The sequence below is a fragment of the Saccostrea cucullata genome, unplaced genomic scaffold (assembly GCF_032062105.1).
Source record: "Saccostrea cucullata isolate Sc308-1 unplaced genomic scaffold, CSIRO_AGI_Scuc_v1 ctg3158, whole genome shotgun sequence".
NCBI classification, from domain to species: Eukaryota; Metazoa; Mollusca; class Bivalvia; order Ostreida; family Ostreidae; genus Saccostrea; species Saccostrea cuccullata.
This window is the reverse complement of record NW_026933488.1, coordinates 28564-56055: the sequence shown is the minus strand read 5'-3', so window position 1 is coordinate 56055 and position 27492 is coordinate 28564. Positions and strand designations below refer to the sequence as shown.

At 31.8% G+C, this 27492-nt stretch overlaps 1 protein-coding gene and 1 long non-coding RNA gene across 2 annotated transcripts; both read right to left on the bottom strand.

The window, feature by feature from the left end:
• Positions 1 to 2300: 2300 nt before the first annotated feature.
• On the bottom strand, positions 2301 to 3052 carry LOC134238491 (uncharacterized). The gene is made up of 3 exons (XR_009986031.1): positions 3002 to 3052; positions 2743 to 2839; positions 2301 to 2391 (listed from the first exon to the last, which is right to left on the bottom strand). It is a non-coding gene; the product is annotated as an uncharacterized LOC134238491 (long non-coding RNA).
• Positions 3053 to 13354: 10302 nt separating this feature from the next.
• Positions 13355 to 26713, bottom strand: LOC134238492 (ryncolin-4-like). The gene is made up of 4 exons (XM_062720615.1): positions 26579 to 26713; positions 26318 to 26414; positions 25802 to 25969; positions 13355 to 13614 (listed from the first exon to the last, which is right to left on the bottom strand). The coding sequence occupies exons 1-4, from the start codon at positions 26711 to 26713 to the stop codon at positions 13355 to 13357; spliced, it is 660 nt and encodes a 219-aa protein (XP_062576599.1).
• Positions 26714 to 27492: the final 779 nt, after the last annotated feature.

Here is a 27492-nt window from a genome sequence, read left to right as displayed (position 1 = left end):
AAAACATTAATAAATGAAATATTAATATATATGTCCGAGATTGTGCCTTCAAAAATGTATGAAATGCAATACTGAGAAACTCATTCATGGTTATAACGTTATTCAGTATTGTGTACTTGTAAATGTTTTAAAATATTATATTTTAATTTCATAAAGCATAGGTATTTTAAATGTGAAGTGTTTTGAATAACGCATTTTTGATTTTTTTTACTTTGAATAAATATCCGATTGTTTTTTTTCCCATCAACTTTTCGACATTTAAGATAATTAGGCTCTGTAAACTTCCTATTCCCCATTTTAAAAACGTGAGTTATTCCTCTCAAAATCGGAACTCTTCTACACCTGCATAACTTCAGCGGACTACGCATTTTGATATTCCCACAAAATAGTGATCAACTTATACGCTGCATTTAAAAATTTCAAAAGAAGGAAACAGTTTGCCATTTTTGTTTTTAGATAATTTGCGATTTTTTAAAGGGTCTGTTATCCCCCCATTTCTAGAAAGGCGATACGAATTTTAAAAGGGGGGGGGGCAGCCAGAGAATTTTTTTTTACTTACCTTGAAAAGTTTACAAGCAAAAAAAACCTTGTCCGGAGTCGAAAAAGCTACTTATTTCAGTACCAATTCCTTGACACACAATACTACATTTCCCTTATATAACTTAACCGTAGTATAAACGGGAGGGGGGGGGCAACCTTTCAATGAACATTTTCAATAGTAAAATGTTGGGGAAAAAAGTGGGGATGAGGCTAACACCCCCCCCCCTCCATTGTTGCTACTTTCCTGATAGCTGGTAAACAACTGGCAAACAAAAATTTGCAATTCTATGTTACGTTATTGTAAATTTTTCTTAAAACCTTATTATTTACGGGATACATTCTATTAGTGTCCATAAAAGGTTAATTTATAAAATACATGTAAGTTTGTAATAGGCGTTGTGGTCAAACTAGGAGGATACATTTCAGTTGAGTACGTTACACACTTTAACTCAGAACTGACCATAAGAATGTTTCAAATAACCTTTCACGCTAATTTGATTGACAGGTGATGCACAGGGTTTCGTGCTTACAGCATGTACAGAGAACGAATGTGTAAATGAGTTGAATATGAACCAAAGTTGTAGAAATTAAAAATCATTAGAATTATTAGTTGTGAATTCAATATAATTACGGCTAAGATTTTTTTCACAGATGTACAAGTATGTCAAATACACAGGGTTTCTCTCTCTCTCTATCTCTCTCTCTCTCTCTCTCTCTCTGATATTGTTTTTACACACTTTGCAAAAAAAAAAAAAAAAAAACATAAAAATAAATACTTACACTGAAAGAACTTTAAAAACATAAACAATATATTTTACGAAAAGAATGTTTTCCGTATTAACGAGAAATATGTTCGGATATTAATGTATCAATTTCGTGTTTCTGCTGTCAATTCTCTGATCTAAAACAAAATAAATTTATTTTACTCAGGAATATACATATGCTTAGATCCTACATACACTAAAACTTCGATTAAATGCAGCTCAGATTTTATGAGACATATGTAACACGAATGCAGGTCGATGCTATGTTAAGTAGTCTTTCTTCCTTACATGAGCACATGTGATTAAATTATCATTTAGAATTCCATTTAAAGTTTTAATACTATAAAGTGAATCAATTATTTTACAAATATAAATTTCTAGAAACACTGTTAATTCAAATGAATTAGGCCTTTAGTTGTAACCAAATGTGTTCCTGTGCAAATACTTGATATTGGTCGCGGAAGACGACCTACTGAAGTAAATGTAGCAATTTCAGAGGTAAAACTGTTGATGGACATGTCATGTCTTCAAAAAATCCAAAGAGATGCAGAGAAATAATATGGCTGCAGCTGGCCAGATTAATTCATAAAAACGTATAACAATACAAAAAATTCTTATATTTGTTCTTCACATTTTGTAAATAATGACGATCCATCTGAAAGAATATCCTCTACCAAAAATGAAATTTTAGCTTTTTTTAATTGGGTCTATTCGAATGTGTTACAGCATTTTTAAGTAATCTGTTTCGTTTTGTTTTTTTTTTTTTTTTTTTCAAAAACGTATACAGATACAGAATATCAGAAAAAAAGTATCTTTCTCTTTTTTCAACAGCTTAATAATATTTCAATACAGAGAAGTATTATGATGATGATACACGTGATTTGTGTCCAGTTTTAAAAAAGAACGTGAATACACTTACCTAAGGTTCCAGTGGCAGCTCCTGTAAGAAGGAGTTGATATTTTCCTGCTTCGTCGGAGACAAAGAATCCGTCGTACATTTCATACAGAGTTGTACCATTCTGGAGAGTGATGGACACATACAGGGATGATGAGTTTTCTTTTGTTAATTGATGGATTACGTCATTTCCTGTATTTGAATATATTTGAAAACATCTGAAAAGTCCATTGCAATATAATTTATTCTGCTAAAAATATGAGTCTACCGTTATAAAAAATCAAATTATATTCATTAGCTATAAGCCATAATGCTAAAATTGGTCTGATAAAAATATTCCGATTAATGATTTTTTTCTATTCTTTTTTCTCTTCATTTGGTATATCAATCTAACACGATATGTAAATATAGTAGAACACATATTACCTAGTCTTAAATTCAGATCTTTATTACGCTTTATATTTTTTTACTTGCCACAAGAATTCTTTATCTTTAAACTTTGCAGGAATAAAAATTTACTAGTTGAAAGCGATTTACACTTACCAACCCAGACGTTCTGTTCTGGTGAACCAAAGCCATTTTTATAATCCGCCCAGTTCCTGTCAAAGATTATGGATCCGTCTACGCGTTTCTGAATGGCCTTTAAAAATTAGCATTCGTAACAATTCAATTTATTGCTTTAAATAATCATTAATTATTTTATAAACTCAAGATATTCATATTAATTTTTTTATCTTACAATCTTAAGATAACAAAACAATAGTTATATTCTGTACCTTTCATCTTGAAATAAATTACATACCGTCCATCCCCCGCCCATTGTCGTCATATCGCAGTATACACTTATTGGAATTGTTAGTGTACAGTAGGGGTATATATCATACACCCCTGTAGTAGTTTGGCCTTCTTCACAAAGATCTTTACAATCTTTAGGCATGGCAGAAAAAACACAATCTAAAAAAGTACCGGGATCATATCATGTATATGTACAAGAAGTGAGAGGATATATAATGCCTGCATGATATAGAAATGTTAATTACTGAAGCAAAAATGGTAACTACAAGTACAATGCAGATCAGGTTAAGCTGTTCCTCATTATCTTAAATCATTTTTTTCTTGTTTTCTAATTGCTACAAATCTCTGATTTATGACAGAATTAAATGTATTTAAAATAATATACAACTATTTTCAATACCCCGTGGATTGAAAGAAATGTTAAAGAGGAATGCACTTGTAGATCAGATGATAAACGATTTGGACCATAAAATAGATGTTGAAAAATCTAGTAAAATCATGATATCTACTTTTCTGTATGATATAATGTATGTAAAATTTAACTTCTCGTAAATTCTAAGGTCGATACAATGAGCATGTTTTCGAACATAGTCTATCCTATCAAATCCTAAAACTTTCCATTTTCCGGATCAGGACAGGGGACACACGGTGGATCTGACCGATCGACAGATGATGTTTACTCCTCCAAGGCACAGGATTCACATCTCAGCTTTCAGGAAAGCTGTTTTTAAGATAGCAATTTCGAGAAACTAGCTTAAGGTGAGTTTTTTTCGTTGATTTTTTAGTAAATTACAAGCTATAATTCTCTAATGGTTTAGAATGATCCTTATCACAAAGCTTAAATGAATATTATTAGTAACTATTTTGAAAATACACTTATACCACTTAAAAAGAAATGTCAAAAGAATAAATCGTGTCTTTTCGAGAGGAACCTTAAAAAACAAAGAAGCAAATAGAAAGAAAAAATAACATGTATACATACCGTTATCCTAGTAGTATGTCCATCCGGCCTCATCAGACAGCCAAGATGTTAGACTTTTCTTGTGGGTACGACATTTCTTCGTTTGCGAGTTAAAACCAAAGAAGACGCACTCCCTTTGACACATCGCAGCGCACTCGGTCAAAGAATGAGAATTCTGTTCTCCCAAAATCTCGTAGTTTGATATTTTATAATTCAACTCAAGTTATGCAGTATATTTCTGAGAAATAATCGTCGCTTTAGATAAAGCTAAGAAGCCAACAATTAAGGATATGACACACTGACTGCTCATTTTTTCTTTACTTTTTTAAGATAAAAAATTCTGCGTTCTTGTGAACCTGTGAAATTCTGCTAAATGGTCTTTCAACAGCCAAATATATATATCGTACTTTAATCAATGAATGAAAAGCGATTGGCTAACTGTGAATTTCTCTATATTTTACTCTTGTTTAAGTATCGATTTTTTGAAGTTAATATGAATTGTCATTTTTTTTTTTTCTGAAATTGCGATTTGAAATATTACAATGAAAAGTGTTCTGTTTTTTTTACACTAGTTAATGTCTGTTTTGTTGTACAGTGGTTTTTATTATCATTAGCTATCTTTAAATATGGAAAATCAGTATATATTTTCTTGAATCAAATTAAGAATTCAGCAATTCCGAAATAAATTAAAAGAAACAATTATCTGACTCTTAGTCATTATTAAGAATTTATTGATTTATTTCAACTTATGATACATTAGCCTCTAAATGTTAATGTAACACAATATATCATCAATGGTTTACTCAATTTTGAATTTCTTTCTTCTGACAGTACCGAGAGATTTTTCGAAGGACGACGACTTGTTAAATACAATGACAAGAGAACTCTTTCAGGATCATACTTGGCGTGTTACATGTAAAATAATACCTTGTTTTTTTAACATAAGACCCAAAATGGTGAATAGCTAAGATTGCTATGAATCTCACTAACAGTATTTTATCTTTAAAAATCTGACGCAATATTCTTTGAGTTTGTATAAATACGAGGGCCGTTCAAAAAGTATGCGGACTCTGCTATTATTTATTCTTACATACGTCATATAATTATGAAATTTCACAGAAATATGAATCTTTAAGATTCCCATTATTTTTTACCAAAATATCTGTATTTTTAAAATTTTCTCCAAAAATTATCGGTATGTTGATATCGCGGATGGAGAGTTTCGGAGCACGACAAAATATTTTAAAAACACAAACATGCAGAATCCAAAATTCAACTCAATAACTTTCTATAATTCGCGATATTTTTCAGCCGTTTTCTCAAATGTATCTTTATTTTATTCTATCACTATGTATTTACATTTCTGACGTGATATTTAAAGTACTAAAAAAATTTTTTTTCTCTGATGCGATTCCTGTGAAAAATACTGTGAAATGAAGCTTCTCGAATTTACGGAGCACCACAGTTTTGTTAAATTATGAGTAATGCTCGAGATATCGTCAACGTAGATCCAAAATATACAGAATAAAGCATGTAGTAAACTAGGCTATTCGTGACATTTGTCTATAGATAGTATATTGGAATTTTAGACCGTTAGACCTCTACAAAAAGACTATACGGGAGGACGGGAAGAAGATAATCGACGAAACCCTGATCCAAAAAACAAAGAAAAGAATATGCTATACTTGTTTTATAGATTTTAAACTTGATAAGAAATGCTGTATGGATGTATAGCAGATAGAGTAACTCAAACTGTACAGAAACTCTTGGGAAAATGTTGAGAACATGAACTTGAATCTCATATTTTTTTATTATGTCCGTGACTTAATGATATGTCCTGATTAATCAATCAAAATCGATATCAATTTACAACATTTTTATATGAAATTTTAAAGACCATATAAGCAAAGATTTTTTTTATATTATATGTGACATTTTGCCCGATTATGTCGTCAAATATTTTTTTCTGTGCAACAAGTCCGCGTATTTTTAAACGATAATGTAAAGTAATGCTTAAACTGCACATAGAAACAGACATACTTTGAACAAATTACAAGACATATTAGGTTCATGGAATCATGATGTCATGAGAACTAGCATATCACAAAAAATAGGGAGGATTACATATTCCCATTCTACGGTCAATCCTGCCGTGAGCTCCTTGTCATGATCGAGCGAACCGAAAAAAAACAGACGATTCAAAGTGAGAAAATGACCCATCAATTTGTATAAAAATGCCAGTTAACATAGGAATTAAGCATGAACTCATTTTCTTGACAAGGTTATCGTATCAATAACAAAATCTATAAAATCTTCACTTAAAGCGAACTATTGAACTCATTGATTTAACAACATATTTCCACTACCTAACCCTAACCCAAACTCTTAAGAGCAGGACTCTTGGCAGTGGATCTTAAGTAAAAATAAAGTCTGGTGTAATTTTGTGGAAATAGATAACGAATATAAAGATTTAACGTTATGGTACTGTCATCATAAATTCAATGAAACATATGAAGATAACGGACAGTATTCAAGACCAAGTCTATAAAACAATACAAAATAGGAGCATGGCAATCACGAACCTCTGAAACATCAGAAGTGGGATCAGGTGCCATGGAGGAGTGAGCATCCCCTGCCGACCGATCACACCCGCCGTGTGACCCCTGTCATGACCAGGAAATAACGGAAAAATCCGTCGTCAATTCAGTGTATAAATAATGGACTAACAAAAAATATGAAAAGTATTAGTCAGCAAATTGAGTATCAAAAAAAAGACCCTAATCAATCAGAGAAATGTCAGTTGGCACTCCACTTAATGCTAGATTTTCTAAAATTTGTATGAATTTGAATACCCAGTGTTAATATTTCATTTTTCTATTTTAATGTATCATATATGTGTTTTAAACAATGTGCTTTGTTAATGTGATCTTTTTTCAGACAAAATGATTTGCTTTGCTCCTATTTCTTACAGTTTTCATGACTTTTGAGCTTGAATACTAGTACTTTTCGTTATGTCCATGTAATGCATTTAAGACATTCTCGTTTCTGCTTGTGCTCTGAGTTTTGTGATTATTTCCTTAAGCTGAATATTTGTCTTATCAAACAGAATAAAGAAAACAATCGTCTTTGTCATCTTTTGATATTTTTATGAAATTAACAAAACAAAGAATTATTTGAAGATTGTCTTATCCAACAGAATACAGAGAACAATCATCTTCGTCATCTTTTGATAATTTTTATGAAATTAACACTACAAAGAAGTATTTGAAGATACCCTTCAGTGAAATAGGTAAAAGGAATGGACAAATGACGTGTTCTCCTTTCATAAAAATACAATTATGTAGATTGCAAGCAAATTTAGCATTCGTTCTGATGTCAAATTGCTATAACTCAAGACCGTATGTCAATTTTCAGGTTCGGTCTTTTCTTTTGTTATTTTTTTTTTTTGAAATCGGAGCTTGTCTATATTCCTTTCTTTAATATCATTTAAATTACAACATTGCTTCTAATTAAGTATTTTTAAGAACTTCATGAATAAATTCCATTTAATTAAATATATATTTTTAGATTTCCGAGTAGAAAGTGAAATATTTTAAAAACGAAAAACAGGAAAGCTCAAAATGACTAGTCGATATAAAAATGTGCCAGAATTTAAATCAAAATATTGCAATTGATTTACAATAGCTTTATGACGTACATTGTATGCATGTAGGACGTACATATATTTATTTACTGATGTTCACTAAATCATGAACGTATCTTCTGTTGATAATTTTCTTACCCACCCACCCCACTCCCTCCCAAGATAAAAAGGACTAGTAAGAAAAATTCAATGTACATACGATAGTTTATGAAGCATATTACCCTATTGCACGGCACATTTCTCTCTCTTTTTAAAAAAAAGGTTGTACCTGTGCTTTGCTCAGACAATATTGTTGCCTCATTTCCTGTATTACAATACATTTAAAATCAGCTGAAAGGTGCATTGAATAAAATTAATTCTATTAAAATATAAATGTACCGTAATGAAAAATCAAACGATTTTCCCAAAAAGTAAACACTGATTCTAATACGGTCTTATCACAATTTCACCGCTTAATGATCTTTTATCATTTTTTAAAGTCTTAAATATATATAATTTAATTTTAGTTGTAACACGTCATTTGACTGGTTAAACAGTTTTATCCATTTTGTATAACATAACTTGACTACGTCAATATGAGTTACGTCAAAAACGTATTACTCCGCTTGACGTTAACTTTTAAAATATGCAATATTTGAAGTCTTTTCTCGAAGGAAAAAATGGAAAAATTGTTTCATTGTTTACATCTAAATTAAATTCGCGGTTTATAAAGCGTAAACTGCCCCAAGTTATGTTATATCGTATAACATAAGTTGAAATAAGCTTCATTCCTTAAACATCGAACACGATCATTATCGTAGAACACATATTACTAAGTTTTCAAATCAAATCTATGTGTGACACGCTACAATTTGTTTTATTCGCCACAATATCTTGTCAAACTTTGAAGCAGATTATAACCCTTATCAACTTACTAACCCAGACATTACTTCCCGGAAAACCAAAATCATTTTTATAATCCGTCCAAGTTCTGTCAAAGATCAAGGATCCGTTTACGCGTTTTGAATGGCCTTTCAAAAATAAACAATATAATATTATTTTAGACAATTGCAGGGTTCTTATATTATGATATAAACTCTAAATAGTCACATTTTTAAAATCTTATTATCCTGAAAACAACAAAAACATTGAATATGGATTATTTCTTGTACTTTTAGTTTTGAAATAAACTACATATTGTCTATCCCCCGCCCATTGTCGTGGTGTCGCAGTACACAGTGACAGGACTCGTAATAGAGCCATAGGGATAAAATTTATACACCCTAAATTTGTGTAACCAGCTGATTGAAGTCCCCTACAGTCTACAGGAATACTGTAAAATAACATATTTTCGTTGTGTCAAATTTTCTTGTTTTAAGGAAAATCTCGTGGTTCGTGGGGATTTGATTTCGTGGATCAAGAATTAAGGAGTACTTATGTATGTAACATTTTACATTTCCTGGTGGGCATGAAATCGTGGGTCTCGTCGTACCTCGAAAACAACGAAAATTAAACCCCCAACTTGAATAAATGTCAAGATTTCACAGCAATTAAAGCAGGAAAAAAATACAATTTAGAGGATTTACTAAAAGGAAACAATATACTGGAATCAAATACAGGCATCACATTTTGTATATATAAAAGAAGGAGAGAATGCATAATAATGACCTGCAATGTAGATTACGTCCTGTTGTTCCTCAATTATTAACTTAAGTTAGTAAGGTCTTCTAAATATTTCATATTTTAATCTATTACATGGATATACGTCTTTTAAAATTTTAATTCAATAAATTTCCTTACTCTGCTGATTATTGGTAGAAATATTAAAGAGGAACATATTTCCGGATGGTAAGCCACGTGGACAGTCAATCAAGACCAATTTTGGCCTTGCTATTGTTTCTTTCAGCTGATTTAATGTAAGTGAAGGTGCGTTAAGCCTTCCCAGAGAATATCACATCGTACCCTATGAACTATAAATATGTGAGGTCATAATTGAATATGCAAAGTTGAGAAGTATTGATGGCGCCGAGTACCGAGTATAGGAATAAGTTTGCAGTCCTCCATCAGCATGTGTGGTAGCATCTCCATATAAAGAAGGATATGAAGATAACCATAAAGTCCATAAAACAATACAAAATAAGAGCAGAGCAAACACGGACCTCCGAAACATCAGACGTGGGATCCGGTGCCTTGGAGGAGTCAGCATCCCCTGCTGAATGGTCACACCCGCCGTGTGCTCATTGTCATGATCGTGAAATAACAGAAAGTCTGTCGTCAATTCAGTGTATAAATAATGGACAAACAATTGGTATAGAAAACGTCAGTCAGCATTTGACTCAATGATTAATTGTATTTGCTGAGAAAGTCATTGTATCGACCATAGAACGTACGAAATGATGACTTTGAACGAGACGGCTGATTTTTTTTTTTCATCAGCTTGCTTGTCAATAATTTACCTTGCAACCCAAAGTTTTCTTTTTCATGTTTCGCCTATGTCGTAGATATTTTCTTAAAAAAAAATAATCACATAATTATGCTGAAAGACCGGGGTTCTGTAAATGTTGACACTTTTAGTATAAGTCACTCTGATGTTTTTAGTTTGTCTTTCTTAGCATGTTTTACCAGATTAATGAAGTTTTGGACTTACATTATATAAAATTTCAACGGTTGGCATTTGTTCTACAAACAGCAGAAACCATGGAAAAAATTTTATATGTTCCTAATTGTCGTGACGTCAGATTTATATCCCTGCAAACCATAGCTATTTTATCCAGAACTTATTAACTAACCGTTTCGGAAGAAGGAAATACTCTGTAATTCTTTATATTTTAGAAACTTAGAATAAAAAGATGCAAGATAAGTAACAGAATGTGGCCCCTCAACCATACTTTTGGATGGAAAACAATTATTTTATAACGTTATGAAGTAAATTAAAAATCAAATCTTTGTTTTCTGATTTTAAGAATTTTTCTCATTATCCTATTTCCCTGAACGCATTTAGATATGTTGTGCTTTTGAAATATGTATGTGAAGCCCATTTAAATTTGCAGTCGGAAGATTAGATGTAAATTTTTAACTTCATTATCCTAGATATTTAGTAAACAATATTTACTTATGAAAAACTGCTCTTTTCATGAGTAGTTGATGCAAAATATGTATGTTTTTTTTTTAAACAAATGATTCATATATATGGTTTATTGGATTCAAATTTTTCTCTTTACATTTGTACTAATTTAAAAAACAGGGAAAAAGTACACCATATGCGGCTTTTAACGCTGGAAGACCGTGCAAACGCAGACAGGATGGCGTCTGCAGGGGGGTTTCTTTAGAAAAAATTGTAAAAAATAAAAACAATAGAAAGGTTATGAATTCCACTCTTAAAACTTGTTCCGAATAGATTAACAAACATAAAAATATTTACTATAAATAATCACGGCATTAAGTTTGCAGCATAAAAGAAATTTAAAAATGTTCCATAAAACTGGGTAGAACGGAAGTGGAGTGGATTTGGTATGGACACTAAGGTATCAGATGATTACTAAGTGAGGACTACTTGTAGGGCATGTGCAAAATTGGTAGTACACAGCTGAAATTGGTTTTCAAAATTTGTATGTTTTTTTTTTTTGAAACAAATGATATCATATATATGAAAATTTACAAGTGTAGGTCTAGTGTATATGGTAGGATTCTTCTCTGGTTTCCGACAACATGACATATTCAAAGTACATTTGCTTATATGTCATATATTTAGGTGTAGTACATTTGAAACGTCCATACCTTTCTTTCCTTGTCATGATTGAACAACTTTAAATGTAAATTGTAAACTGCGTTTGGAAGCTGGCAAAGAGTAATTTTTTGCGGATTGGTTGCGTATGAATTTATCTTATTTTCTGGCTCTCAAAACTGTTATAGAACAATGAATTCAGTTATAAGTTTTACACAGTTTTTTTGAAATATAAGTAGGGATCGCATGATTAAGAATAGTATCTTTTATTCTTATTGCACAGGGAAAAGGTATTGACCTTGACCTGACCTTGCCTTTAATATTAAATGGTCAAATTTAATCTCATTGAAACCATCATTTAGATTATGTGAAAAATTCATTAATTTTGAAACACAAGAAATGTGAGAAGAATCCTACATTAATATTCCTCGTAATTAACTGGCTAACGGAGTGAAACGTATAAATGATATTGATTGGTTCAAATATTGCACAGAATTGTTAATTTTTAAAGAACTCATTATTACTACGCTAAACCTGTGAAAACATTTTTATCGAAGCAAAGTATAATTTTCTTTACAGAAGGAAACCTATTTCACGACAAATCATTAAAAGGAAAAAAAAAACACTAGCTGTGGCCTTCAACTTGACTTTCAGATACATCAACGACGTGTTGTTCTTAAACAAAGGTAATTTCCATTCCTATGTTGATACGATATATCCAGGAGAGCTTGAGATAAAAGATACCAAAGAATCTAACATATCTGTTTCATACTTGGATATTTTACTTCAGAAAGACGTTAATAGTATCCGAACAACCAAGTTATATGATAAACGTGATAACTTTAACTTTTCTATCGTCAACTTCCCTTACTTATGCAGCAATATACCTTCATCACCTGCATAGGGAGTGTATATATCTCAGTTGATTCGATACGCAGAGCTTGCTCTACGTATAAGCATTGCTAAAACTAGGTAAATTATTGACAAGCAAGTTGATGAAACAATAATAGCAGTCCCGTTTAAAGTCATCATTTCGTAAGTTCTATGGTCGAAACAATGACCTTGTCAGCAAATACAATTTATCACTGAGTAAAATGCTGACTGACGTTTTCCATACTAATTGTTAGTCCATTATTTATACACTGAATTGACGACGGATTTTTCCGTTATTTCCTGATCATGACAAGGAGCACACGGCGGGTTTTATCGGTCAGCAGTAGATACTCACTCCTCCATGGCACCTGATCCTACAACTGATGTTTCAGAGGTCCGTGTTTGCTCTGCTGTTATTTTGCATTGTTTAATGTACTTGAGATTGAATACTGTTCATTACCTCCATATCCTTCCATCGCTTAGTTGTTTGAATATCCTACGTGTTCAAGGTGGTTTAGCTCCTTGACTCCCATCTTAACAAACTGGAGTCTTCAATGCGGCTCCAAGACCCCTACCTTCTATTGCCACTCCCTTAGGATTTCCTGGATCCGTCGCAGAAAAAGAAATTCAATGTCGATTGCGGATAAGACATATTGCATTGCTATAAGTTTTATAATACACTTAACATTATCCCAACTGTCCTTCCAAGAACCTTTTGTGCTAGTATTCGTAAATAAACAAACATTTGATATATCAAAAGTAAATTTTATTACAACACTTTACAATATAAAGGTTTAATCAACAAAATTCAGTATAAAAATTATTCAAAAAAATATTGCTTCAGAAAACAGTTCATTCACAAGACCTTTTCAAGAATATAATAGTTTACAAGTTCTTAGTTGGTATAAAAACCTTATAATAAAACATAACCCCATGGTTGACAGAATTGTCTTTTATATCAGAATGACTCACCAGACTGCTAGGTGTTCGTCAATATGTTGTTCTTTTTTTAACAATATCCATCTCTACAAAAAATAAATAAAATATTCTATCAGAAAATAAACATTTACTATCTCATCGAATTTCTCTTATGAACTTTTCAAAATAATTATTTTGGTACTGGAAAGTAAATATTTGATATTCTAATTTAGTGATGTCAATTAGAATGACAGATATTTACCTAGTGCCGTCTGATCATCATCGTAGTCCCTCTTATAAACGATCCATCTGTAACAGCAGGATACCATGGGTAGGGCCAGGACCCCGGGGACCAGGGACCGTTAAGGAAGGCTCGGTGACAGTCGTTATACCACCAGCCCCCTCTAATGGCACTGAGAGTAGCACAGTTATAACTAGCTTTGTCATTATCTCTGTCCGGGGTGGAGAATGACATTCCAGACAGACCTGTGTTAGAATCACCAGTGTCTAACATAGAGTCACCTGTAAAATTATCAAAGAAAAATATATCACAGAGATAATGGATTCAAATATCTTAAATAATTTCTATAAAATTCTAATTGTCAATACCGATGTACATTTAAGGACGTTCGATCCTGAGCTTTTGAGTGGTTTTTGGTCATGTCCTTAATTAAACCTGTAAATATCAGAAACAGATGGCCAAGTTTCATTCGTTTCTACTTTGTTACTGCCTCTGCATAATTTATAATAAACCAACAAATGGTGTAGATCTATTCAACCATTACAATGAGTCCTTCAAGCATTATTGACTAAACTCTTGAGAATAATTTTTGCGAGCAATAAGATTATTTTTATGTATTGGATATCTGTGAAAAAAAAACTAAAAGGGAACAATATTCCTGGCATCACACACTCTAATAATGCAGATAACATCTAAAAAGTGGCCTATATTTAATTCCTGCAATATGTACCAATACAGATCTCATTATCAAGAAAAAAGAGAAAAAATTGCATGAAAAATGAAATCTGCTTTGCATCAAATTATTAGTATTTTTCACAGCCTAAACTAAGAGTATAACATATGAGAAAAACAAGTAAACTAGCCTTTTTTTTATCCCTCCGTCATTTTTTCAACGATTCATTTCTACTTTATCAAATGAGTAATCGTAATTAAGCATAACGAAGATGATAATTAAAAAAAAAATTAAAAATCAGTAAATGACATTTTTCTAGCTTTCATACTAATCCAAATTGACAAACAAAATAAACCTCCATTAATATTAATACGATGCTCCCATGAAACAAAATAAACCTTCATTAATATAAATAAGATGCTCCTGGTTGACCTATTAACTAAAGCATAATATTCCGAAAATTAGGTCCTTTAACAGGCAATACTGTTCATCCCCATATCGACAAGATTGATTTCAGCATGTATGAATATCAGTAATATTTTTGTCTTCTAATATTGTGATTCAAATGCCCCTTTAATAAGTATTTGATTGGACAAACTTAAAAATTTAGTAAATTTATTCAGTGCAATTTAATGTGTTCATCCTTATAATGTTAATGCTACTTTTAATTTAAATTGGTTTTTCACGCTATACTAAACATTATAACTTCAACAAATTCTATAGAATATTTACTCTCAATTGCCCGTGACTCAAATATCAGAGGAATTATACATAACTTATGAAGCATTCCTTCCCAAGGTAACTTTCTATTGATTTATCTTACAAATAAATCTATTCTGCATAAATAAAAAGTAATTGTCTATCATAAATGTCTGATTCTTTTTATGTTTATTTTCTAAATAATTCTCAGACTTATTATGATGCTCCAGTAAATGTTCTACTGTTCACCAACTCAGAGTGATATTTTGTATATTGTGTATACATGTACCTAAATAATTCCCATGACCATTAGAAAAACATGCACCAGACTAACTTTTAATTCAAGGAATTTGTAGCGAATTTTCCTTTTTTGGTATTTATTTCTCATTTTCCATAAACCAAAATTCATTTTAATGATAATACTTTTTGTGTCAAAATCAAATTTTTCCAGTAATCTATTAATAACAAAGTAATCTTCAATGACCCATGCAAATTTGCTGTTCTGCAAAGAAGCCAAATTAATATTCGTAATTTTTTTATCGTAATTACAAAGAGAACTCCGTTCCTGTTTTGTTTATTGCTGCTTTCCTCGTCTGATTTCTTCCGCATTGGGTTTCCTTACCATAACACCTGGATTCCAAGTTCCTGCTTTTAAAAAAAAATATTATTAGAAATTTATAAGTCGTCGCTCTAAAAATTCAATGATAATAACACGCGTGTTTCTTAACTATGGACAGTATTTTTTCTTCAAGATATGTTTAATGTCTCTTTGCATTTAAAAACATGTTAAAATAAAACCGTTAAAAATTCCAATTAGGAAGACAATATATAACATCTTTTATTTTCTATCTTATGTTAGTTTTATTTTTTGATTGTTTGGATGTTTTTATTAAATGCTTCTCTCAATCCTTTATCCTTTTATGAAGATACTTTCTTAAAGAAAATTTTTGCTTCATCATACGTACATGATCAATTAAGACTGGTGCAGGGATGTATTTAAATAATTGAATTGCTACATAAAACTTTACAATCATTGTTGGAAAACACAGCTTATGAAAATGGCAAATAAAGTGAAAGGAATTAAAAGAACATGTCTTAAAACAATAAACACTTAGGAAACACACATTCCCCAAAAATATATACAGGTGTATCAATATTTATCGACCTGGCAAGTTATTTCAATATTTTATGGTGGAAAATGTTGAATGCAAAAAATAAAAAAAAATTCTTCTTATACTTATTATAAACACTAAACTCTCTCATTTACATATATTTTCTTATACACATAGCATAAGGATCACCCCTTTTTCATTAATACTTAAATTAAAAAAAAAATTAAGAAATAAGTTTAAGTGTATAAGTTTACGGTTTCCTAATTTCATAATGCTTCAAGCTTAGATTTTTTTTTTTTGTAAATTTGAGTCCTAAAATTCTACTTCATTCATAACCTTTATCGACTCAATTAAAATATAAAAGTTATTTCCTTTAGCCGCTGTGTACTTTCATTGGTTAATTTATGTCTTTTTGTGTCAAAAAAGTTTGAAAAGATTTTCTGCGAAAAGAAGGATAACTCTACATGATTTATGTCGTCAAGTTTTACGTCAAGAAACCAACACCTTATACAAAAAATGGTGCACGATTGCAGTCTTAATTTGTTTCACATAATTTGCTGTTTTGATTTCAGTAAAATATCACTTAATTAAGTTTGATATCTAAAATAGATTTTAGCCCAAAAAATCGTACTCACTCTTTATAAACCAAATTATACACCGACTATGGCTATAAACTACAAAAAGAGGAAAAGACTGGCATAGAACAAACACCCTCCCTCTCTATATGACACATTATCAGTATGTTTACACAAAAATAGCATTGTTTTACTTTTTTTACTTTCAAAGACAGTTGCAGAATTTATCTCTATGGCATTTAATTACTTATTTACTGTTCTAGAAATACACAATGCATTTATTTCAATGTAATTATAAGAGGTTTTCCGATTGTATTACTGTTGAGGTTTATTGTTACAGGTAAAAGCCATAAAATCCGAAAAGCTAAAAGACAGAAAAGGGGAAGAAACAATGATTCTTAGAAAAATCAAAATGTTTTACTACATTATATGAAATACCCCTCAAAAATCATCCATGCTAGTACTTCAAGAAAATATGCTAGTCGATAGAAGTTGGACGTTTTATGACGTTACAATATTGCCATGGAAACGTCCTGTTTGCTGAAAATGCTTTAAAAGTCAATTTTCCTTGGACATTTTACAGAAATTTCTATCCTCTACAGCCATGTGCCAAATTCCCAGTTACATATGCTGTACTTTGAAACTTCTGGTGTTTTATAGCACAATATTTTTTTGGCACATGCTTGTGAGGGGGATAATTTTTTTTTATAGTAATAAGTCTATGAAACTGTCAATTTGACATTAATGATGGGTATTAATCAGGCATTAGGAAATTAAAAGAGATTGAATTTTTTTTACCACATTTACAAGACAAATGAGTAACAAAAATGAATTAGAAAAAAAAAGAAAAAGAACTCTTCAATAGTGTAAATTTTATTTGATTCTGGTATTTATAGGATATTCCTACCTTTTTTTAACAGTATAAAATTAGGAGCCACAAAGAGATTGCAAGTGAATTGTAGGGTATGTTTAAGCACTAAAAACACATTGGAGATAATTTAACTTGTAATCGCGGTAAATTTAGAGCATTCACTGCGTATAATATCTATTATATGTAACCATAAATTATAATTCTATAAATGTCTCCCTATAAGTATGCATGAATATTATCGTCGGACATATTTAAGGAAAATACTGTAAATGCAAACTTTTGCGTCCTTAGTAATATGTTTACCGAGGAAGATCCAAACATTGCTTTAGCATGACCACCTGTGACAATATAATGACGACAGATATCAAAAGGCAATCAAGTTTGTCTACAACATTTTTTTCTGAAAAACAATATTTTGTGAGTTCAGTGAAAGTAGGTTATTGTCAACAACCTCCGTCTGTCACAAGCTGCCGATCGAGATATATAATTTCCTCACGTTATACGTAAATATTGAGTCATAGGTGTAAAGCTTTTTCTCACATTCCATTGTTTTCGAAGTACTAATATACTAATATACTCAACCCCCTTCTCTGCAATCACGCATTTTAACGCATATACCATTTCCTATCTTATATCGCGCAGTTAAGTGCTTGCGGGGAAATGGTAACGTTATATTTCGATGACTTGAACATTAAGTTTATGCTGCATAACAGTTCAGTAAGTAGTAAAGAGTTAAATGCTTCTGGTGCATTTTATTTTCTCAAAATGTTGCAGAACTTCCAGAAGACGTCAATTTTCAGTTGAATTAAGAAAAGTTTTGTATTAGATATTGGTGTATGAATCACGCATACTTGCCAGATAGGTATATTTCATGAAGTGCACTATAAAAAATATGCAATTTAAATGTATAAATATTTCCTTTTTTAGGGATGTCAATCAAATGCAGATTCGCTAACCGTTTAACCGCAAAACTTTTTGACCGATTCAGCGGTAAATCGCATCGAAATAACATTGTCAAAGAATATATAGTTCTTTATGTATGTACATAAAAATTAATAAGATGATGGAAGTCAAAAACATTACCAAAGAATATGACGTTTTTTTCGTATTGAAAAAAAATCCAACAAATGATAGATGTTAAAAACATTTAATTTATCTTGATTTTGTATCAGAAGATATATTTTATATTTAAAAATTTTAAAATTATTTCGATAAAAAAAGTTACAAAATCCTAAAGCTAATTTAAAGGGAAGATATCATGCAAGGTAAAAATGTCACAATAATCAAAACTAAGTCTAAATTGTAGGCCTTAATTTAAAATATTTGTCTAATAATTGAATAAGATAGAGGACTAATTACAAACTGAATACAGACAGTGCCTTGGGTTTAAATACTTTTTGACATATTGACCTTCATTTTGGAACAATTTTGACACAATTTTGGTAAACCTCCCCGAATTTAAACTTTAGTCATATGAGCTATGGCTTTAATATTTTACTGGTGTATTATATGTGTTAGAACATTTCTTGGGTACACGTTTTTTTTTGACATTTTTTACTTTGATATTTGTGTTTGACTCACTTCTGAAGAATTTTTTAGCTCACCTGAGCAAAGGCTCAAGTAAGCAAAAATCACATTTTGTCCGTCGAAATCCGTCTGTCCGTCCGTCTGTCCGTCTGTAAACTTTTCACATTTTCAACTTCTTCTCAAGAACGACTGAGCCAATTTTGATCAAACTTGGTACAAAGCATCCTTGCATAAAGGGGAATTTAAATTGTTAAAATGAAGGGGCAAGTCCCCTCACAAGAAGAGATAATCAAGAAATGACAAAAATAGGGTGGGGTCATTAAAAAATCTTCTTCTCAAGAACCACTGGGCCAGAAAAACTGAATATTATATGGAAGCATCCTGGCGTAGTGTAGATTCTAAATTATTAAAATCATGACCCCCGGGGATAGGACGGGGCCACAATGGGGAATCAAAGTGTTACATAGAAATATATGAGAAAAATCTTTAAAATCTTCTTCTCAAGAACCAGTGGGCCAGAAAAGCTGAAACTTATGTGGAAGCATTCTGGGGTAGTGAAATTTCTAAATTGTAAGAATCATGACCCCTGGGGATAGGGCGGGGCCACAATGGGGAATCAAAGTTTTACATAGAAATATATAGGAAAAATCTTTAAAAATCTTCTTCTCAAGAACCACTGGGCCAGAAAAGCTGAAACTTATATGGAAGCGTCATGGGGTAGTGAAATTTCTAAATTGTAAGAATCATGACCCCTGGGGATTTGGCGGGGCCACAATGGGGAATCAAAGTTTTACATAGAAATATATAGGAAAAATCTTTAAAAATCTTCTTCTCAAGAACCAGTGGGCCAGAAAAGCTGAAACTTACCTGGAAGCATTCTGGGGTAGTGAAATTTTTAAATTGTAAGAATCATGACCCCTGGGGATAGGGCGGGGCCACAATGGGGAATCAAAGTTTTACATAGAAATTGATAGGAAAAATCTTCTTCTCAAGAACCACTGGGCCAGAAAAGCTGTAACTTATATGGAAGCATCCTCGGGTGGTGTAAATTCTAATTTGTTAAAATCATGACCCCCGGGGATAGGACGGGGCCACAATGGGGAATCAAAGTTTTACATAGAAATATATAGGAAAAATCTTTAAAAATCTTCTTCTCAAGAACCACTGGGCCAGAAAAGCTGTTACTTATATGGAAGCATCCTGGGGTAGTGTAGATTCTAAATTGTTAAAATCATGACCCCCGGGGATAGGACGGGGCCACAATGGGGAATCAAAGTGTTACATAGAAATATATGAGAAAAATCTTTAAAATCTTCTTCTCAAGAACCAGTGGGCCAGAAAAGCTGAAACTTACGTGGAAGCATTCTGGGGTAGTGAAATTTCTAAATTGTAAGAATCATGACCCCTGGGGATAGGGTGAGGCCACAATGGGGAATCAAAGTTTTACATAGAAATATATAGGAAAAATCTTTAAAAATCTTCTTCTCAAGAACCAGTGGGCCAGAAAAGCTGAAACTTATATGGAAGTATTCTGGGGTTGTGTAAATTTTAAATTGTCAAAATCATGACCCCAGGGGGTGGACAGGGCCACACTGGGGAATCAAAGTTTTACATAGAAATATATAGGAAAAATATTTAAAAATCTTCTTCTCAAGAACCAGTGGGCAAGAAAAGCTGAAACTTACGTGGAAGCATTCTGGGGTAGTGAAACTTATAAATTGTAAGAATCATGACCCCTGGGGACAGGGCGGGGCCACAATGGGGAATCAAAGTTTTATATAGAAATATATAGGAAAAAATGTGTGAAAATCTGCTCCTCAAGAACCACTGGGCCAGAAAAGCCGAAACTCATGTGGAAGCATCCTGGGGTAGTGTAGATTCTAAATTGTTAAAAGTCATTACCCCCGGGGGATGGGCGGGGCCACAATGGGGAATCAAAATTTTACATAAAAATATATGGGAAAGATCTTTGAAAATCTTCTACTCAAGAACCACTGGGCCAGAAAAGCTGAAACCTATGTTGAAACATCCTGATGTAGTGTAGATTCTAAATTGTTCTAATCATGACCCCTGGGGGTAGGGCGGGGCCACAATGGGGAATCAAAGTTTTACAATGTTGAATCAAAGCATTATTTTGTAGTGTAGATTTCAAATTGTTTAAATTATGATCAGTTGGGTAGGGTGGGGTCACAATATGTATTTTAAGGGGAAATCTCGTAAAGAACAGAATGGTCAAAGCTTCTCAGGTGAGCGATGTGGCCCATGGGCCTCTTGTTTAAATTCTTATCTTAACCATAACAATCTTACGGTTAAGTCAAGTGATAGCATGCTCCTCGTGATCATTATTTTAACAAGACATTCTATTGAGTACCAGCCGCGATGACCTTTGACCTTGAACTTATTCATTCGACATAATTTTCAAAAACTCTATTTCTTGACCGTAGCTCCTGAATGGTAAGTGCTAGGTGTTTACTATTTTACCATTTTTTTTCTTGTGCTGAGAGCTTCTCTTGAATACCACCAACATTTTATCTTTTCACATGGACCTCAGACCTACCTTCTTTTGAAAAAAAACTTTGGTCAGAACTTTTGAATGGTTGATTCTGTGACTTTTATATTTCACCAGTGTTCCGAAATTCCCTAGGGCATCATAAATATTGACTCCTTGACCTTGTCCAGTTTGATCTACTTTTGAAAATCTCCAACTTTTGTAATAATTATTGAACTGTTGTTGGTATTTTTTTTTTAAGACGGACTCATTATGAGGAACTTTTTTTGGGGTACCAAAAATTATTTTCTCTTGATCTTGGGGTTTGACCTGCAAACGACAACATCCATCATAAGCTGCAATACGAGAGCACCTTTGTATCAGAAACACATCTTGAATTTTTATAATTAGCTCCCCAAAAAACTTTTCCTATTTATTTGAATATAAGTTCCAAGTTGTTGTCTATATTATTTTTTGATATATGTACATTAGCATTATATAAATGACTTGTCTATACACATTTAATATTGATTATTCATTATTTAAGTATTAAGTCACTTTTTTAAAGAGATGTAGTCCATAATGTCAAAGGTATATGCAGACATATTGAGTAATGCACCAGTGCGCATAATGAAAATTTCTTTACACAAATCGTAGCAGATATGCGAGACAACATATTTTAAAAAATAATGAATCAGAGCTTATATTTTACTTTTTCGAACTCCCTGCCTTGTTTTGAAAATTTGATTGATTATTAAGAATACTTGAATTATCGCTTTTATTTTAGCTTTTGATTTTCGCTTATGTTTTTATCTTGCACGGCATTGAACATTTGTGACGTCAGAATAAAATGCATATTATACATTGTGACCTTTTTTTTTACCCCCGTTCTGTGTTATAGTGTATTGAAATAAAATAAACCAAAAAATACAGTATCGATATTAGTCTTCTATGACGTATCTTGTGCATTCAAGAGCAGAAAAAATTAAATTTTATTCTTTTTTCAAATGATTACATGTAGAATATCGGCTCACAGGCTTAAAATTGAAATTGGACGTTATCAAAAAATACCTAGAGAGGAACGAATTTGTTCACTTTGTCATCACAACGAGATTCAGGATGAAATTCATTTTCTCCTTGTGTGTCCTCATCTTAATGTACAAAGACTTGAACTCATAAATATTTGTAAAATTTAATGCAAAAATTTTCAGTCTCTATCTTATGATAATCAATTTTATTGGCTCATGACTAATGAAGACCCAGACATCCTTAGATAACTTGCTGGATTCCTTAGTAATTTACCTTAATTGAAGATATTGTGATAAGCATAAAAAAAATTATATGTATACCTCTTTCCCAGTTTCTTGCCTTTAACTATATATATATATATATGTATAAATTATTATATATATTTGTATGTAACTTAGAATACGATACATGTATGTATATTCAGTATATCTCTTATATACTTGTTTTGGTTTTTTCTTTAACAATTGCTCTTTATTTGTAATATCATCATCATGCTTGTTCTATCATTTGGATCCTCCTCCTTCTATTTGTAAATCTTTTTGCTCCTCCGGGGGCCCAAATTGGATTAATAAAATCTTGTATCTTGTATCTTGTAGCAATAAAAGAAACTGATGTTCAGAAAATGTTATTTTTTTTTAAATTCAAGCTTATATTCTAGTATCACTGTGAATAAAGTATCATTACGTGTATTATATTTATGGTATAATTAGATTTGTAGAAAGAAATATTCAGTACTTCTGACGTCAACTATCTAGCTTATTTTCTCCATGATATAAAAAAAAACACTAACATCCATTTAAGCGGTTTTTATATAGTATATTAATGAATAAATGGATAATAAATGCCCATCTATTCAAAATATTGCATGGATGGAAAAAGATAGAGGTATGTGTATACAGAAGCATAATCTTAGACGAACTGTACTGAAAAACATGAGCATTAAATATACCTAATATTTTTTTAAAATAAATATCTTTAGAAAGGAAAATAAATGGCGGACACCACAGTACAGCGTATTGTCCATGTGTCGGATTAAAGAGGTTCCACTGTAGTTGGTTTGACAATAAATCAATCATCATCCTAATTCTCCGTCCAGACATCTTTATTTATCAGTTTTTGTAAATAAAAACAGACTTTTTCTAAATTCAAATTTATTACAACACATATCAAGCACATCTTTTACTAAATACATTCAGTAGAAAAAAATACAACAATTTATTGCTTTAAAGAATTGTTCAATCCCACTTCTTTTACCGACAAAAATATATGTTAACAAGTTTGCCACTTGGCCATGGTGTTAAACATTATTTAAAAAAAGAACACTGCGATAAAGATTTCTTTTTTTAAAATCCTTTGATGGATGATCTTTCCTCTGTAAAAAAAAAATTAATTAATGTTTCATGGAAATGGTAGCATATTTTTTCTTTTTGAAAAATATCTTCATACCACTGGAATTTTTCTACGGAAATACAAAAAACTGGTAATTATGATTTAATGAGGTTTACCTAGTGACGTCTGATCATCATGGTTGTCTCCTTCACTGATGTCCCACTCTTTACTGTAGGATTCCAAGGGTAGTTCCACAGTGCCGGGGACCAATGACCGTTATAAGGAAGGTGTGGTGACAGGCGTTAAACCACCAACCTCCTCTACGGCGACTGTAAGCAGCACAGTTACAGCTACACTCGTCGTTATCTCTGTCTGGGGTGGAGAAGTACATCCCTGACAGATCAGCTGAAGAAACCCCGGTGTCTAACATAGCGTCTCCTGTAAAATTAAATAAAAGGAATCACAGAGATAATCCATTTATATTTCATCAATTTGATTTTCAATAACTATGCTGAGGTACTTCTAAGAAAGACGGCTTTAGGTGCTGGAAAGAGCGATAATTTTTAATTTGTTCAGTCCTAGAATCACCGGTTTCTATCATACTGGCACTTGCATAATTAGAGAAAATATAGAACAGAGATAATAATTACTAATTTAAAGCTGTACAACACATTCCTGTAAATATCTAGATACTGAAGTACGTCTGAGATACACAGTTTAACGTATTGTTTCCTGTAAAGAGAGACAATTTAGGAAGATTTGATCACGTGCCAAGCCGTTTTACATCCCAATAAAACTAAAAAAAAATGATAGTACCTTATTATTTATATTTACATTTGTGATTTATTCATACTTTATATCAGAGATCAAAACACAGCGCAATTCATATATCACCCTTCCTTAAAAGTATGATTTTTTTTTTGGGGGGGGGGGGGGTAAAGGCCACTGGAAATATTAGAAAACATGGAAAATTAAAAAAATAATATCGGTCCAAGACCGTGCCTTTTAAAATGTATTAAATGCAATACTTAGTAAATCGTTCAGAATTAATCGAGATAAGATATGGTGTATCTGTAAATGTTTTAAAATATTTGATTCTCATAAAATAAAGCATGGGCATGTTAAATGTGAAGCGCGCTGTGGTGTTTTGAATTTGGATTTTTAAAACTTTTTTTATTTGAATATGTAACCGATCAAATGCATTTTTTATCATCAAATTTTCTTAAACTTTTCGACATTTAAGATAAATGACGCTCTGTAACCTCCTATTCCGTAGTAGTAAAAAATGTGATGTATTGAAAATCATACTACATTTTCATTTGATAGAGAAACGGTATAGTAAATGTGAAATACGTTGCGGTGTTTAGAATTTGGCTTTTTTAAATTTGAATTTGTTAGCGATCATTTTGTGAAGATGTCGATATTATAAATCAATTACACTCTGTAAACTTCTTTTTCCGTAGTAGTTTAAATGTGGATTATTATAAAAAAAAATGAGGAAACCCAGGCTGTAAAGGTTTACAGGCGAAACCAAATTTCAGAATATGTTACCTTGGTGCTAAAAGTGTAATATAAACTTTAAAGCCAGGTGAATTTCATGAGGAAAAACAAAATGACAAATCTGCAATATCGCATAGGCTGACTTTTATCATTTTGCTTTTCCTAATTAAATTCACCTGGCTTGGTATATTTTTCTAAAGTTTTCTTTACACTTTTAGCATCGAAGTAACATAATCCTTTACTGAGTGTGATTGGACTGTATTTGTTGTTTTTTTTTATTGAAATGTTACGAATATTTTCCGAGTCCTTTTCATTTTCCAGTTCTTAAAAGAAAGAAATCAAAGAATTATCCACTTATCTAAACTTGTGACATGATATTGAGTCCTCTCTAAAGAAAAAAAAAGTTTGTATCATCTGTCCTTAAAATATATATTTTTAGCGTCTTGACAATAACAAATTAAATGTCTGCTGAATTATACCTGAAAATGATATTCTGAAATATTAAACATGTTTATCTAGTGTGGAATAAAAGGTGCATACAGAATATCAGAAAAAACCACATCTTTCTCTTTTTTCAAAAACTGAATAATCTTTCAATACAGAAAAGCATAATTAGGATTTACGTATTTTGAACCCAATTTTGAGAACTTATCTTGAATACGTACCTAAGGTCCCCGTAGCAGGTCCTGCAAGAAAGAGTTGATATTTTCCTGTTTCATCGGAAACAGAGAATCCGTCGTACATTTCATAAAGCGTTGTACCATTCTGTAGAGTTATGGTCACATACAGGAATGAGGTACCTTCTTTTGTTAATTGATGGATTACGTCATTTCCTGTATTAAGATATTTAAATTCAGCTGAAAAGTCCATTGCAATACAATTATTTCTATTAAAAATATGAATCTACCGTAAAGAAAAATCAAAATATTTTTCTTAGCTGCAAACAATAATGCTGAATATGAGCTCATTAAAATATGCCGCTAAATAATTTACTTCTCTACTTTTCTTTCTACTTGTAACTATTTGAGATACATGTGATTTTCGTGTGGAACCCATCCATGTATAACCTAAGCTGAAATTCAGATCTTTTTTACGCTTTAATTTTCTACCTGCCAAAAGATTTTTTTCCTGCAAATTTTGAAGGAATAACAAGTTCATATCTGGAAGCAATTTACACTTGCCAACCCAGACATTCCGTTCCGGTGAACCAAAACCATTCTTATATTCCTCCAAGTTCCTGTCAAAGCTCACAGATCCGTCTACGCGTTTCTGAATCACCTTTCAAAATTTACATGCGTAAAAATTCAATGTATTGCTTCGAACCATCATATAATCATATATTATAATATGAACTCAAAATATTCACATTAATTTTTATTTTTCAATCCTTAAAAGAATGTGAGTTATATCATGTACTTTTAATTCTAAAATAGATTACATACCGTCCATCCCCCGCCCATTGTCGACATGTCACAGAAAACATTGACAGGAATGGTTAAGGTACCGTAGGGGTATATATCATACACCCCTGTACTGGTTTGGCCATCTTCACAAAGATCATTACAATCTTTAGGCATGACAGAAAAAATGCAATCTAAAAAAAATGCTGGAATCATAATATGTATACGTACAAGAAGTGAGAGGATATATAATGCCTGCATGATATATAAACGTTAACTGTTGAAGCTTAAATGTTACTACATGTACAATGCAAATTATATCAAACTGTTTCCCAAAATTAGAATTAGATTAAATTAAAATTAAATTCAATTATTTTGATACTCTGTTGATTGAAAGAAATTTTAAAGGGGGGGGGGGGGGGTGCATTTGTAGATCAGATGATAAGCCATTTGGACAGTAAAATAGATGGTGAAAAATCTAGTAAAATCATGATATCTACTTTTTTGTATGATATAATGTATAATGTATGTGAAATTCAACATTTCGTAAATTATAAGGTCGATACAATGACCAAGTTTTTCAACAAACTTAATCGCATTAAATTCAGACTCGCGTCTGTAACAGATTGTAAGGCCTTTATTTTCACAATGAATTGTCCTAGAACTTGTCGTTTTCCAGATCAGGACAGTCGTCACAAGGTGAATCTGACCGATCGACAGAGGATGTTTACTCCTCCAAGGCACAGGATTCACATCTCAGCTTTCGGGACAGCTGTTTTCAAGATAGCAATTTCGAGGAACTAGTTTAAAGTGAGCTTTTTCGATTATGTAGTAAATTACAAGCTATAATTTTCTATTGGCTTAGAATGATCATTGTCACAAAGCTTAAATGAATATTATTATTAAATACTCACGGTATGAGAATTTAATCTTATGTTTTCCATCACATACTAAGA